This window comes from Rana temporaria, chromosome 9, assembly GCF_905171775.1.
Source record: "Rana temporaria chromosome 9, aRanTem1.1, whole genome shotgun sequence".
NCBI lineage: Eukaryota > Metazoa > Chordata > Amphibia > Anura > Ranidae > Rana > Rana temporaria.
Window position 1 is genome coordinate 153,081,851 of NC_053497.1, and position 16,275 is coordinate 153,098,125.

Consider the following 16,275-nt stretch of genomic DNA (forward strand, 5'->3'; position numbering starts at 1 on the left):
AGAATACAAGAATCACTGTCAGCAGCCACAGCTGCCAGCAGTGATCGAGTGAAAACAAACAGGCTGGTTGTACAGTCAATCGATCGACTTCATCACAACCAGCTTGCACATACATGGATCAGAATTCAGACAGTTCCTGCTGACCTGGAAACATTTTGATCCATCCATGGCCGACTTAAGAAGGGCTGCTTAAAGTAAAAGTATGCCCAAAATTCAAAAAAAAATCCTACAGTGGAGAGGGATAAGAACACCTGTATGGCTTGTATTACTGTCAGTGCCCCCATTAGGGAGTTTTCCCGTGCCCATTTCTCATGTTTACTGTAATCGTCAAAAGTGAAAGAAAATTCCAAATTCTCGGTTTTCCCCAGAACAGTAATGGGGGGGGGGGGGATCTTCCAATGGTGACACTAGTTATGGTGACAACCAAGTTTTTTTCTAAATACATGGAATTATAATTCATTCACCTGTATACCTGTATTCATAATTAGGGATGAGCTTCGCGCTCGACTCAAACCCATGTTCGATTCGAACATTGCCTGTTCGATTGTTCGTCGAAATTCGAACAAAACGGGTCGTTCGCGCCAAATTCAAGTGACGCGTCACGGACCAAAATTCACTGCGGCATTGCGTGCTGATGATTGGCCAAGCATGCACTATGACCCACATGCTTGGCCAATCACAGCGCGCAAAAAACGGAGAGCCATAATTGGCCAAAGCCAGGGTGGCTTTGGCCAATTATGGCTCAGGGCTTTAGCACACGCCCCACACTATAAAAGGCCTGCAAGGCGGCCTCGTGTAGTGTGTTGCGGCGTTGTTAATAAGAAGATCAGTCCTATAGAGAGAGAGAGACAGTGTCTTTTTTACTAAATAGATAGATAGAGCAGGAAGGCTAGTCAGTTTAGTTAAATTTACAGTGTGTAGAGGATGTATATACATCCCAGGTGTTGTACATATATTTATACACTGTATAGTTTAGCTAGATCAGCTATTCCTATTTGTCAGGCAGTTGATTGTGCTAGCTGCAGTCTTCTAACGTGTTGTATTGCCCGTGTGCTGTATAGATTGCACCTAAACGTACTTGGTGTTTACTGCACTTGTGCTGTATAGTTTGCACCTAAACGTACTTGGTGTTTACTGCACTTGTGCTGTATAGTTTGCACCTAAACCTACTTGGAGTTTACTGCACTTGTGCTGTATAGTTTGTACCTAAACGTACTTGGTGTTTACTGCACTTGTGCTGTATAGTTTCCACCTAAACGTACTTGGTGTTTACTGCACTTGTGCTGTATAGTTTGCACCTAAACGTACTTGGTGTTTACTGCACTTGTGCTGTATAGTTTGCACTTAAACCTACTTGGAGTTTACTGCACTTGTGCTGTATAGTTCGCACCTAAACGTACTTGGTGTTTACTGCACTTGTGCTGTATAGTTTGCACCTAAACCTACTTGGTGTTTACTGCACTTGTGCTGTATAGTTTGCACTTAAACCTACTTAGTGTATACTGCAAGTGTGCTCTGTAGTTTACACCTAAACCTACTTGGTGTATACTGCAAGTGTGCTTATTAGTTTGCACATAAAGCTACTTGGTGTGTACTGCACGTGTCCTCTGCAGTTTGCATCTAAAGCTACCAGGTGTGTGTACTGATTTTGTCCTCCTCAGGCCATTATAATGTCTGGAAGGACAACAAAGAGAGGCAGAGAGTCACGAGGGCAAGCAGGCTCTGCATCTAGAGGCAACAGTGCCTCCACATACCCAGCCATCCACATGCCCAGCGGTTAAATGCTAGCTTAGTGAAATTGCTAGCACTTCAACTGCTGCCTTTTCAGTTGGTAGATTCTGCCCCCTTCCGTGAGTTTGTGGAATGTGCGGTACCTCAGTGGCAAGTTCCCAAACGCCACTTTTTCTCACGGAAGGCGATTCCGGCTCTCTACCGCCATGTTGAAGGCAATGTCCATGCCTCGCTGGACAGGGCGGTCAGTGGTAAGGTACATATCACCGCTGACTCATGGTCCAGCAGGCATGGACAGGGACGTTACCTCTCTTTCACGGCGCATTGGGTGACTCTGCTGGCAGCTGGGAAGGACGCAGGGCAAGGTACAGTAGTGTTGGAGGTGGTTCTGCCACCACGCCTCCAAAACACTCCTACCGGTTGTGACACACCTCTCTCCTCCAACCCCTCCTCTTCTTCCTCTGTGGCCTCTTCCTGTGCTGATGTGTCCTCGGAACCAACCGTGCTCTGTAGGCGTACGAGGGGCTACGCACGAATGCAAGCAAAGAGATGCCATGCGGTGCTAGAGCTGGTGTGCTTGGGAGACAGGAGTCACACTGGGGCAGAGGTTCTGTCAGCTCTGCAGGGGCAGGCTCAGAGTTGGATGACGCCACGCCAGCTTAAGCCAGGAATGGTGGTTAGCAACAATGGCACCAACCTCCTCCCTGTGACAGGGACAACTGACCCATGTGCCCTGTTTTGCTCATGTTCTGAATTTGGTGGTGCAGCGGTTCTTGGGCAGGTACCCGGGCTTACAGGATGTCCTGAAGCAGGCTAGGAAAGTCTGTTTGTATTTCCGAAGGTCAAATAATACCACTGCTCGGCTGACAGACCTCCAAAGGGAATACAACCTGCCCAAGAACCACCTAATCTGTGACATGCCCACCAGATGGAACTCTACACTGGCAATGCTGCAGCGGCTGCACACGCAGCAGAGGGCCATCAATGAGTACCTGTGCCAATATGGCAGCAGAACTGGGTCAGGGGAGCTTGGGTTTTTTTCCCCACGCCAGTGGGCCTTGATCAGGGATGCATGCACTGTCCTGTCACCATTTGAGGAGGCCACAAGGATGGTGAGCAGTGACAGTGCATGCATCAGGGAGACTGTCCCTCTTATTCACATGTTGGAGCACATGCTTCGTGGAATAATGGACAGGGCCCTTGAGGCAGAACAGAGGGAGGAAGAGGAGGACTTCCTTACCTCTCAAGGCCCCCTTTATCCAGACAGTGGTCCTGCTTGCCCGCCTAACACACAGGAAGGGGACGAGGAGAAGGAGGATTGTATCAGCAGCATGGAGGTGGAGCCTATCACTCAGCATCAGCAGCAGCAGTCTTCAAGGGATCATTTACAGTCCCAAGGAACCCATGGACTTTTACGTGGCTGGGATGAGGTGGCTGTCGATCCTGTCGTCCTCAGCAAACCTACCCTGCATGGCCTCCCTGATCCTGCAAAGCCTGCGTAAGGATCCTCGTATTCGTGGTATCAAGGAGAGGGATCATTACTGGCTGGCAACTCTCCTTGATCCACGTTACAAGAGTAAGGTTGCGGAGCTTATCTTGCCGTCGCAGAGGGAGCAGAAGATGAAACATCTTCGGGAGGCCTTGCAGAAAGGTCTGTGCAACGCGTTCCCAGAACCTGGGGGATTACCACATCCTGGTCCTGGACAACGTGTTGCTGAGGCTTTGGTGAGTCAAAGAAGGAGCGGTGGAGAAGGTGGCCCTCTGACCGATGCATTCAGACAATTTTTTAGTCTGCAGCCCCAAGGTATGACCGGTTCCAGCAACCATCGCCAGCGTCTGTTTTACATGGTGCAAGATCAGACTTGGACACCTTCCCCACCGAAAATCCTCTGGCTTACTGGGTCTTGAGGATGGATCACTGGCCAGAGCTTGCACAGTATGCAATTGAGCTAGTGGCTTGTCCTGCATCCAGCGTTCTTTCAGAATGTACATTCAGTGCTGCTGGAGGCTTTGTGACCGATCACAGGGTACGCCTCTCCACCGACTCTGTCGATCGACTGACCTTCATAAAAATGAATCAGGCTTGGATCAACACCAGCTACCAAGCACCTGATGCTGATGTAACTGAATATTTTTTTGGAAATGTCAGATCCCTTGGAGACTGCCTATGCTGATGCTGAGTGACTGTCCTGTTATGCTGCTGACTGAATATCCTTTTCCTCCTCAATGATCTTGCTGATAGCTAGTAAGAACATTGTTGGTTCTGGGCACCGCCACCAGTGCCTAAGGCCCAATTTTTTTGCCCCTGTTTAACAGGGGTGTGTAATAACAATTTTTGATGCAATACTTTGCATGAGGCGCTTTGCTGCACACCAATTACAGTATCTGTGAGGGGTTGCAGTGTTTTTTGCACCGCCACCAGTGCCTAAGGCCCAATTTTTCTGCCCCTGTTCAACAGGGGCGTGTAATTACAATTCTTGATCTAATATTTCACAGCAGGGCGTTCCAGCGCCCACCAAGACTAACTGTGAGGGCTTACAGTGTTGTGGCAACACCAACACCTAGGTTCCAAATTTCTGCAGAGTATATACGGCAGGCCCCTACTTTCAAACATCCAAATTACAAACGACTCCTAATTGCAAACGGGAGGAGACAACAGGAAGTGAGAGGAAATCTACCCCTAGGAAGGGAAATTCTCTTCTGTTAGAGGTGTCTCCTGCCCACTGATGCTTTATCACCAATCCTTGTTTCACAAATTTTTTATTTTTTTTCCAAAAATCATTTGTCATTGGGACAGAAAGTGAGGTGCAATCTTCTGAACAGATGCACACAGACATCAAAACCAATGTTACAGGTGTGATATGATAACCCTTCTCTACGTTTTCAGAAAAGCTTAAAGCGGGAGTTCACCCATTTCTAAAAAAAAAAATTTTCTCCCCTTAGATTCCTGCTCGTTCGGTCTAGGGGAATCGGCTATTTGTATTAAAATATGAGCAGTACTTACCCGTTTTCGAGCTGCATCTTCTTCCGTCGCTTCCGGGTATGGGTCTTCGGGAGCGGGCGTTCCTTCTTGATTGACAGGCTTCCGACGGTCGCATCCATCGCGTCACTCCAGACGTTCGGCTTCTTTCGGAAAATCGTGACGCGATGGATGCGACCGTCGGAAGCCTCTCGGAAGACTGTCAATCAAGAAGGAACGCCCATTCCCGCAGCCCATACCCGGAAGCGACGGAGAGGATGCATCTCGTAAACGGGTAAGTACTGCACATATTTTAAAACAAATTGCCGATTCCCCTAGAGAAAACGAGCAGGAATCTAAGGGGAAAAAGTGCCCTCTAAGGGTGAACCCCCGCTTTAAAAAAAGATTTTATGGTTGAAGCTACACTTTAAAGAAGTACCAGTTAAAAATTACAAATAGATTCTACTTAACAACAAACCTACAGTCCCTGTCTTGTTTGCACCGCCTGTATACTTCTGTTCAAAGTATATAGGGCCAAAGGGGCTTTTTAATGACCTGGGGGCAGGGGGCGGGGAAACCCATGCTATTTTTCTCACTGATTTTCATCGATATTGCAGGGACCAAACATTACATTAAAGCCGCAAGCAGTCTTAAATGACTTTTTTATTATAGTAATCTTATTTTGTGCAGGGACAGTTCTAAACACGTGCCACTACTATAGACACCCAGCAGGTACGATATTTAAAGGAATTTTTCAATTTTTTTTTCACTTTAAGCATCATTAAAATCCCTGCTCCAGAAAAAACGATACTTTTTAAAACGTTTTTTTCCATTGATACATGTTCCCTGGGGCAAGACCCGGGTCCCCAAACCCGTTTTCCGACAATAACTTTTATATTGGGCTTTAAAATGAGCACTTCTGAATTCGAACGTTCGAGTCCCATAGACGTCAATGAGGTTCGATACATTCGCGCGAACGTTAGGTCCGTTCGAAGGTTCTGGTGCGAACTGAACACGGGGGTGTTCGGCTCATCCCTATTTATAATTTGACAGCAGCAGTCTACTGTGAGACCAGGAAAAGAAAGTAACGGTGCTGAAGCTGGGACAGCGCTAGATTGGTGACAGGAGACAGGTAAATGTTTAGGGATAGGGGAATGGCAGAACAAGTACTGGGGCATTTTTTTTTACCTTATTTCAGGGAATGCATCAAGGTAAAAAACGAATTGACTTTAGAACTACTTTATTACAGCAGGGCGGGTCAAATCAACAACTGCCTCCAGTTACCCTTGAAAATGATTCAGATACTTTTTCCTAGGATAACACAAATAGGTTATTGCAAAACTGCAAAGAGTACAGAAGGAAAATAAATTAATTAGGGGCATAGATAACCTTAACTATGAGGAAAGATTAGCTTAATCCAATTTAGTAAAAGTTGAGAGCAGGCAACTGGAGGGGGATTAGATCACATATAGAAAAGCTAGACAGTTGTTAACTTTAGCGCTATCGCAAAAGACACAGAGGAACTCTGTGCTTAGAGGAAAATAAATTTAAAGGATAAGTTCACAATTTATAACATGATACACCCACATTCAGGGTGTAACATGTAACATATTACTGCCGCAGCTGCCCCCCGCATCCACATAGGCGCATCATTCATTCACAGAGTTCTGTGAATGGGAAACTAAAAGTACTGACAGCCTTTCAGGCTTGTAGTTCTCAACTACTAGGGCAATGCTAAGTGCTCTAGGTAGTTCATTAATGCTTTCTGTCAGTGTATAAATACCTGCTTGTATGAGGTCTGCAAGAGCCCTGCATTGCACCCGCGATCTGCTGGGTGCAATGTTTTACAGGCTCCCAGTAAAGAAAATAATAAATGCACATTATTTTCCCTTCAAAATGCTTTAAAAAGCATAAAGTAAAACTATCTATTAATATTTATAGGAACCCAACAGTCCAGAATTTTGATTCGGAGAGTATATGATTGGATTTAGAAAGAAATAATTTTCGAGTTAGAACAAATTACACCATGCTTTAAAAGGGTGTTTTCTTCTTCTTTTTGATCAACTGGGATTTGGAGTTCCGAGGATGCAAAAAGTTTATTTTTGTATCTGTTGGTGGAACTCAATATAATGTGTATAAGCCTAAGTACATCCCATAATCCTATACAGTGGCCATTGTACATCCAGTTTTATCTGCAACCTGTACAGAAAAAAAAGCAGATTTCATGCAATGGCACCTAATTAATGGATTTATTTAATATATTAATGGATGGTACACATGATAAAAATGTTATAAATTGAGTTGCAATTCAGTAAGTAAAATAAGTATTTGATCCCCAAGCAAAACATGACTTAGTACTTGGTGGAGAAACCCTTCTTGGCAAGCACAGAGGTAAGACGTTTATTGAAGTTAGTGACCAGGTTTGCACACATCTCAGGAGGGATTTTGGTCCACTCTTCTTTACAGATCTTCTCTAAATCCATAAAGTTTCTTGGCTATCTCTTGGCAACTCGAAGTTTCAGCTCCCTTCATACATTTTCTCAGCAGAGAAACAGCCCCAAAGCATGTTTCCACCTCCGTGCTTGACTGTAGGGATGGTGTTCTTAGGCCCCGTACACACGACCGATCATGTCTGCTGAAACTGGTCCGCAGACCAGTTTCAGCAGACATGTTCGGTCGTGTGTACAGCCGATCGGACAGGATTCCAGCGTACATTTGCCCGCCAGACCGTTTTCGAGCGGACAAATGTTTCTAAACTTGCTTAGAAACATGCCCGCTGGAATCCTGTCCGTCAGACATGTTCGGTCGTCTGTACAGACTTACCGTACATGTCATTTTTTTCTTCCTCCAAACACAGCGAGTCCCCCTCCTCAAGAAGGCACATATATAGTCATGACAATGAACAGCTAAATGATTCAGAGAAGGATTGGGAGAAAGTGCTGTGGTCAGATGGAACCAAAAGCTCTTAAGAACACAATCCCTACAGTCAAGCACGGAGGTGGAAACATGATGCTTTGGGGCTGTTTCTCGGCTAAAGGTACTGCATTGCTGCATTGAGGAGCCAATAGATGGATCTATTGTAAAATCTTGGATGAGAATCTTCTTCCCTCCGCCAGAACACTAAAGATGGGTCGTGGATGCGTCTTCCAACATGACAATGACCCAAAACATACCACCAAGGAAGCAAAGGAGTGGCTCAAGAATCAACACATTAAGGTCATGGAGTGGCTTAGTCAGCTTCTAGACCTTAATCATATAAAAAATGTTTGAAGGGAGCTGAAACTTTGAGTTGCCAAGAGACAGCCATGAAACCTTAAGGATTTAGAGATCTGTAAAGAAGAGTGGACCAAAATCCCTCCTGAGATGTGTGCACACCTAGTCACTAACTACAAGAAAAGTCTTACCTATGTGCTTGCCAAGAAGGGTTTCTCCACCAAGTACTAAGTCATGTTTTGCTTGGGGATCAACCACTTATTTTACTCACTGAACTGCAACTTAATTTATAGCATTTGATTTATGTGTTTTTTCTGGATTTTTGGTTGATATTTTGTCTCGGTCATTTAAAATACACCTATGGTAAACATTATAGACCCTTAACTTCCTTGTAAGTGGGCAAACTTACAAAATCTGCAGGGGATCAAATAATTATTTTCCCCACTGTATAAGGACGTAAAAACTGCAAAAAAAAATGATTCCTGGGTTTAGGTACATTTTAACAGCTTGCTGACCGCCCGCCCGCCTGCCCGCCGCCAAACAGGCAGAATGGCTCCCCTGTGCGAATCACCATAACTGTAAGGCGGCCACTTTAAGGGGTATAGGGGGTGATACTGAGTAGCCGATGCGCATGCCCGGCAGCCGCAATGTCTGCCTGGCATCCATGATCGCTCCTGACAGAGCCAGAACGAGGATCTGGCAGGGGGAAGGAGACAGATCATGTGTTCCTAGTATATAGGAAAACCGATCAGTCTCCTCCCCCAGGCAGTACCACCCCCCCACACTTAGAACACGCTGAGGGAACACATTTAACCCCTTGATCGCCCCCTAGTGTTAACCCCTCCCCTGCCAGTGACATTTATACAGTAATCAGTGGCTATTTTTAGCTCTAATTGCTGTATAAATGTCAATGGTCCCAAAAAAGTGTCCGATCTGTTCTGCAATGTTGCCGCCCCGATAAAAATCACAGATCACCACCAGAAAAAAAAAAATGCCATAAATCTATCCCCTATTTTGTAGATGCTATAAAGTTTGAGTAAACCAATCAATATTCGCTTATTGTGATTTTAGATATATCAGCCTAAACGGAGGAAGATTTTTTTTTTTAAGTTTGGCAATATTTATTATAGCAAAATGTAAATAGCGCAAAAAATAAAAACTGCAGTGGTGATCAAATACCACCAAAAGAAAGCTCTATTTGTAAGGAAAAACATTTTTGTTTGGGTACAGCATCTCATGACCGCACAGTTGTCAGTTAAAGCGACGCAGTGCCGTATCGCAAAAAATGACCCCGTCAGGAAGGGGGTAAATCCTTCTGGGGCTGAAGTGGTTAAGAGATGACCTTACATTCTGCACAAGTTCACATGTGGTTAATTGGAGTGTATCTATACAAAAACTCCAGCAACACATGAGATACTCAAATATACTAAGAAGTATAACTTAAGGAGTGGCATAGACTTCCTAGTTCCTAGTGTTTTGTTCCACAATCAGTCACAACAGACTAGCCATTAATAATGATTTGCTTTATATAGTCTTTGTTTTGTATTTTCTTCAGAGACAATGTCAATTATTGTAGTAGTAAAATGTTTCTGGAACAGCACCACCTATCAAAAAGAATTACCTTTTTAGTCAGTTTGGACACTGCCCTTTACCTTTGAAATAATTGGCTGTGTAGTTGTCTTTAGATAATGAGGAATGATCACTAGCTTGAGGCTGTGCCTTAAGACCTGACTGGCACATAGAACTGGTTCTAGACACTTGTATTCTAAGTGCGCTAAATTAGAACAGAAACAAATGGGACTGTACAGTAGATATTGGCTGTCTTTACGAATAAATACAATAAAACAGCAGTTTCAGAAGACCAGATAAATGTAATGAATACAAACTTGCAGTTCATGTTTTCTTAGGTAAAGTGTAGTTGGCATGAAGGACAACATAATACTAAAGAACTATCAAGATGAATTCAAAGTTTGATTACATGTTTAACCAGTGACTGCTTTTACTGGTATTTTGATACTCATGCACTCTGTAGCCAGTTTGGTGGATTACTAACATACCTGTACGTGTTGAGTTGTGGAAAGAAGCTGGATCATCAGGGTCTCCAAACTATGGCCCTCCAGTTGTTCAGGAACCACAATTCCCATCATGCCTAGTCATGTCTGTGAATGTCAGAGTTTTACAATGCCTCATGGGATGTGTAGTTCCGCAACAGGTGGAGGGCCGATGTTTGGAGATCCCTGAGAGGAACCCACAGAAACACAGGGAGTACCTAGCAATTTTATGCATAGAGTGCCCCTGGTCGGTTATGAACTGAAGACTATGCGTCATAAGGCAAGATTGCCAACAACATACACATGTTGAGAGTGATCACCATCCGGAAAATGGGGTAATATGTGGGTAGTACAATCATAGTAGTAAACAATAAATATAAATGGCACTGGAGGAGCTGTGTACTACCCCAATATACAAAGTTGAAAGAATACATATGCATTTAAGTCCATGGCTTTTATAGCAGAAAGTGGCAGCAGCCCCATAGAGGGAAGCAAACTCTGTCACTCAGTAAAAGGAACACAAGGGGGTGTCAACTAAGTGCAGTGTAAATACACAAGTTTATTAAAAAGCCAAAGGGCAACCTACATGTAAAAAGACAAAGGAAGGCATGTCTGACTTATCTGCAGTCTGATGATGGACACCCTTGGTGATATCACTTCCAGTTTTGTTCTACGCTGGCCCTGCTACTTCCTATTGCGATCCCCCATGGTATTTGAGCATGGTGAGGAGCAGAAACATCAGTCCAGTTGGAGAACCTGACCCGTGCCCACCATCAGACTGCAGATAAATCAGACATGCCTGCATTTCTCTTTTTACATGCGAGTTGCCCATAGGCTTTTAAATAAACTTGCATTTTATAACTGTTCTTAGTTGGCACCCGCTTGAATTCCTTTTCCAATCATGGTAGTAAACCTGCATGTTGTGCACTGCTGCACAGACACCTTTTTGTGAATGCAAATGGAATCAACCTTATAATCACAGCTTTTACCATGTGCACTTTAAAGTGTTTGCAAACCTTAAAATGTGTTCTACAATTTGGTCTGTTGATACTAGGGTTGTCCCGATACCACTTTTTTAAGACCGAGTACAAGTACCGATACTTTTTTTCAAGTACTCGCCAATACCAATTACCGCCGCTCTCCATCCTGACAGAGGGGGTAGAGGAGGACATGGAGGGGGACACAGAGCACGGAGGGGGGAAGCAGCAGCTCGTCGGAGGTGTGGTATGGAGGGGGAGAGCAGAACGGAGGACAGCAGCAGAACGGCAGCGGCACAGAGGGGGAGAGCAGATCGGCAGCGGCACGGAGGGGGGAGAGCAGAACAGAGGACAGCAGCAGAACGGCAGCGGCACGGAGGAGGGAGAGCAGAACGACAGCAGCACGGAGGGGGGAGAGCAGAACGAAGGACAGCAGAGGCACGGAGGGGGGAGAGCAGAACGGAGGACAGCAGCGGCACGGAGGGTGGAGAGCAGAACGGCAGCGGCACGGAGGGGGGACACAGGAGCATGGAGGGAGAGAGCAGCACGGCAGTGGCACGGAGGGGGGACACAGGAGCATGGAGGGAGAGAGCAGAACGGATGGGGGAACTGGAAGAGGATACAGGGAAAGTCAGGTATCGGTAAAGTATCGGAGCATTTTGCCCAAGTCCAAGTACTCGAGGAAATACTTGGTATCGGTCCCGATACCGATACTAGTATCGGTATCGGGACAACCCTAGTTGATACCATTGGAAGCTTTTTAATATATATATATATATATATATATATATATATATATATATATATATGTTCAAATAATAATTCTAAAAAAAAAATGTTTTGAACCTGCTGCAAACCCTGTGCGCTGATATCAGTCACATAGGCATACAACACAGAAAGATAGCAATGCTTTAAGTTTTTAAGCTGTGTATTACAGAACACACCCCCCCCCCTTCTCAATTTTCTTATTGGAGATGAAGAAGGGGGGGACGTTCTGTTGTGGTAACACACATCCTGGCCTTGAGTGAAAAAATTGCTTCTCCTTATAGATGCAGTAAAGTGAGTATTGTCACTCTAGAACAGGAGGTGTGTTACTGGCAGGTTCGCCAGATTAAAATAAAGCAATGAAAACATGAAAAATTAAACCACATCGAAGGACTAGCAAGCTGCAACATTTTATATTCTTGTTCTTGATTTTAGATACACTTTAACCACTAGCCGACCAGCCACCGTCATTATACGGCGGCAGGTCGGCTCTCCTGGGCGAGAGCCCGTAGCTATACGTCCTATCGTATAGCCGCCACTAGGGGGCGCGTGCGCGCCGCCGGAGGCGCGCGCGCGCGCTCCCCGCTCGCCCCCGACTCCCGTGCGTGTGCCCGGCGGGCGCGATCACCGCCGGGCACACGCGATCGCTCGGTACAGAGCGGGGAACGGGAGCTGTGTGTGTAAACACACAGCTCTCGTTCCTGTCAGCGGGGGAAATGCTGATTTTCTGTTCATACAATGTATGAACAGAAAATCAGTGTTTCCCCTAGTGAGGCCACCCCCCCCCACAGTAAGAACACACCCAGGCATACTTAACCCCTTCCCCGCCCCCTAGTGTTAACCCCTTCACTGCCAGTGGCATTTTTATAGTAATCTAATGCATTTTTATAGCACTGATCGCTATAAAAATGCCAATGGTCCCAAAAATGTGTCAAAAATGTCCGAAGTGTCCGCCATAATGTCGCAATACCGAAAAAAAAATCGCTGATCGCCGCCATTACTAGTAAAAAAAATATTAATAAAAATGCCATAAAAATACCCCCTATTTTGTAAACGCTATAACTTTTGCGCAAACCAATCAATAAACGCTTATTGCGATTTTTTTTACGAAAAATATGTAGAAGAATACGTATCGGCCTAAACTGAGGAAAAAAAAAGTTTTTTTATATATTTTTGGGGGATATTTATTACAGCAAAAAGTAAAAAATATTAATTTTTTTTTAAATTGTCGCTCTATTTTTGTTTATAGCGCAAAAAATAAAAACCGCAGAGGTGATCAAATACCACCAAAAGAAAGCTCTATTTGTGGGAAAAAAAAGGACGCCAATTTTGTTTGGGAGCCACGTCGCACGACCGCGCAATTGTCAGTTAAAGCGGCGCAGTCCCGAATCGCAAAAAGTCCTCTGGTCTTTGGGCAGCAATATGTTCCGGGGGTTAAGTAGTTAAACGTCCTTATGCTGTATGCCAAATATGTTATAATTTTAACAGTCCTTCACTTAAATTATTTTTCCGAAGATAACTATTTCTATAACCTGCTAAATCACCTTGCCTACTTTTTTTTTTTTTCTGCCTTTGCAGTTACGAGAATTGGTCAGTATGTGCATTTACCCTGATCCAGACCAAAGACCAGATATTGGCTACGTCCATCAAATAGCAAAACAGATGCATGTGTGGACTTCTAGCACATGAAACCAAAAAGAAGGAGCCTGTGGAGGAAGACCCAATCTTTAAACCTTACTTGAATAATACTTCTAAGAAGCGGATGTCCCAGGAAGAGCGGAATCTTCTGAATTCAGTGACCTAGCTACACAAGGACTTGTAGGCCAGGTTCCAGGTGTCACTTCCAGGAGACAACACATTTATAATGGATTGCAGATGTTAAACATTGCAGTTATAGATCGTATGAAGGGAGTTGCGTGTGATTTAGATTAGATCATGATGACATAGGTGCATTCAGGAAAGAAACAATCATAATCCAAATGTGAACATTGAAAGAATTGCTCTGGTTATCTTCTTCTACTGAATATACAAACCATTTTTATAGATTATGCAGCTTTAAAAATCCCATCTGCTCTAGTACACACACAGCAGCCAGGTTGTCTACCTACAAACTCTTTCCTATCTGCAAATAATTAAATCATTGCTTGTAAATTCATTGTTCAGAAATAAGTTTAGAATGTTTTTTCTTGGGGAAAGGGGACAAGGGCTATTAAGAAAAAAAAAAAAGAAAAAAAAAGAGGAGAGTGTTTATATTGCTAGTATTGATTTACTGCTTATGCTCTGTGTCCCAACATGTCATAACAAAAGAAAGATGTTATTTTTTTTTCAAGACTTCAGTATATTAACTTTAAGAGCAGTGCCAACCATGCAGCAGGCACTGCCAAATGAGTCAGGACCGTTGATATGTATTTTTTTTATTAACTGTGAAAGATCATTTTTAAATGTGAACTCTAGAGGAAAGTACTGCAGTCTGAAAGAGTCCCTCAAACTATTCATTCTGTAATATTTTCATATTGATAAAACTGCTACAAAGCTGTTAAGGTACCACAAGCACTCCACACACTTTTGGAGTGGCAGAGTTGCAGGTATCCTTGGCCAGCTGCAGAACACAAAATTCCATACTGAAAGGCTGCTATAGAGATTATAAAGAAAACATTTCTGTTACAGTATCTGCTCCAGTGTTAATAGCATATGGCTTTCTCAAGGAGGCGTTATTTTGTGGTTGATAAAAAAAAAAAAATCTTTGCCAATAAACTTTTTCTCCAAAATTGATATTTCTTATTGTTCAGTGAGGACTGAAATATGGGAGATTTCACTGCTCACTTTTTTTTCAAAAAGTCAGGTTCTATGACTACTCTGTTCCCGCTCCCCTACCTAAAAATGTGGTGACCTAAAACAAACCTACAAACGAAAAAGAGTGATGTCAGAAAGAGTCTTCCCTTTTCATGTAACATTTAAGTGTTTAACCTTTTTTTTCCCTGTTAGACCTATGTTAATCCCAAGTATTTGTATTTGATCACAAGAAAAAAAAAAGAAAATAACAAAAAGTGCCTGCATACACAGAGATTTATTAGAAAAATGTACAGTACAACAAACTCACTAACCTGGAATCATGTATGATGTACATAGAAATACAAACATAACTCTTTCGGCCTTCCAAATTCACAAAATGAATGATCTTTTTTAAAACGAGTAATGGTGGCAATCAGCGATTTTTATCGTGACTGCGACATTATGGCGGACACATCGGACACTTTTGACACCATTGTAATTTTCACAGTAATTAGTGCTATAAAAATGCACTGATTACTGTGAAAATGACACTGGCAGTGAAGGGGTTAACCACTAGGTGATCACTAAGAATCACGTGATTCTTACTGTGTGGGGGCGTGGCCTGGTGTGACACGTCACTGATCGTCTGTTCCCTGTCACTGATACTGCCACTGCCACTAGGAAGAACGGGAAAAGGTTTGTTTACACTTACCTCTCCCCGTTCTTCAGCTCTGTGAACTGATCGCGGGACACCGGTGGGCACGGTCACGGAGCTCAGGACCAGGTCACACGTGCACCGCCAGTGGCTCGCGCACGACCCACGGCTGGGCATCTTAAAGGAGATGTACAGGTACGTGAATATGCCCAGCCGTGCCGCTCTGCCGACGTATATCGGCGAGGTGGTACTTAAGTGGTTAAAGAAAAAAAAACATGAATAAACAGGCAAAACACATTTCTTTTATTTCCTATGGGATTCATATTCAACTGTAGGTCATAACAGAATGGCACAATCATAAAACAAAGGGCTCTGACAAACTCTTCCTGAAATTTAAGGAAGGATCCAGTCCGTCCTGAAGCTCTGTATAGCACACGAGCGTTCAGCAAAGCCAATTGTATACAGACACTTTTTTGTACCAGCGTCTGGCCTTACGGGCAACTAGGTATGGTGCCAACAACTGGTCGTTGAGGTCCACCCCTCTCATAGACGGGAATCTACAAGCCTCTGTCGCACGGTGCCACATACGCCAATTTGATGATCAAACCAGTGACTAAAAAGTGGCACGCTCATGTAATAATTGTCCACATACAAGTGGTACTCCTTTCTTAATAACGGTGACACCAAGTTCCACACAATCTTGCCAGCGCTCCCTATGTAATCTGGGCAATTGATTAGTGCGTGACTATCTTTTACCTCGTAAACCATAAAACTATATGTATAGCCTGTTGCCCTGTCACAGCTTATACATCTTGACCCTATATCTGGCATGCTTGCTGAGAAGATACTGTTTGAAAGACAAGTGGCCAGAAAATGTAATCAGGATCGGGTGTAAACAAGGCTGCAAAACGTTCTTTGAAGTGGTTTACGAGGGGCCGAATTTTGTAGAGCCAATCATATTCAGGGTCTCCACGAGGACGACAGTGTTCGTTGTCGTTGAAGTGCATGAACCGCAAGATCTGCTCGTATCGTGCCCTGGTCATGGAGGCAGAGAACAGGGGCATATGGTAAACTGGGTCAATGAACCAATATGACCGCAACTTACTAATTTTAACTAAGCCCATCTGGAGGGAAACCCGTAATTGATTTCCA

General features: G+C 44.0%; 1 protein-coding gene across 1 annotated transcript in view; it reads left to right on the forward strand.

Moving 5' to 3' along the window:
• NEK6 (NIMA related kinase 6) overlaps positions 1 to 14,468 on the forward strand; it is a 377,987-nt gene extending 363,519 nt beyond the window's left edge. The window contains exon 12 of the mRNA XM_040324864.1: positions 13,275 to 14,468. Within this exon, the coding sequence (XP_040180798.1) occupies positions 13,275 to 13,385 (111 nt within the window). The 3' untranslated portion in view covers positions 13,386 to 14,468. The remainder of the gene's footprint in view (positions 1 to 13,274) is intronic.
• The last annotated feature ends 1,807 nt before the right edge of the window (positions 14,469 to 16,275 follow it).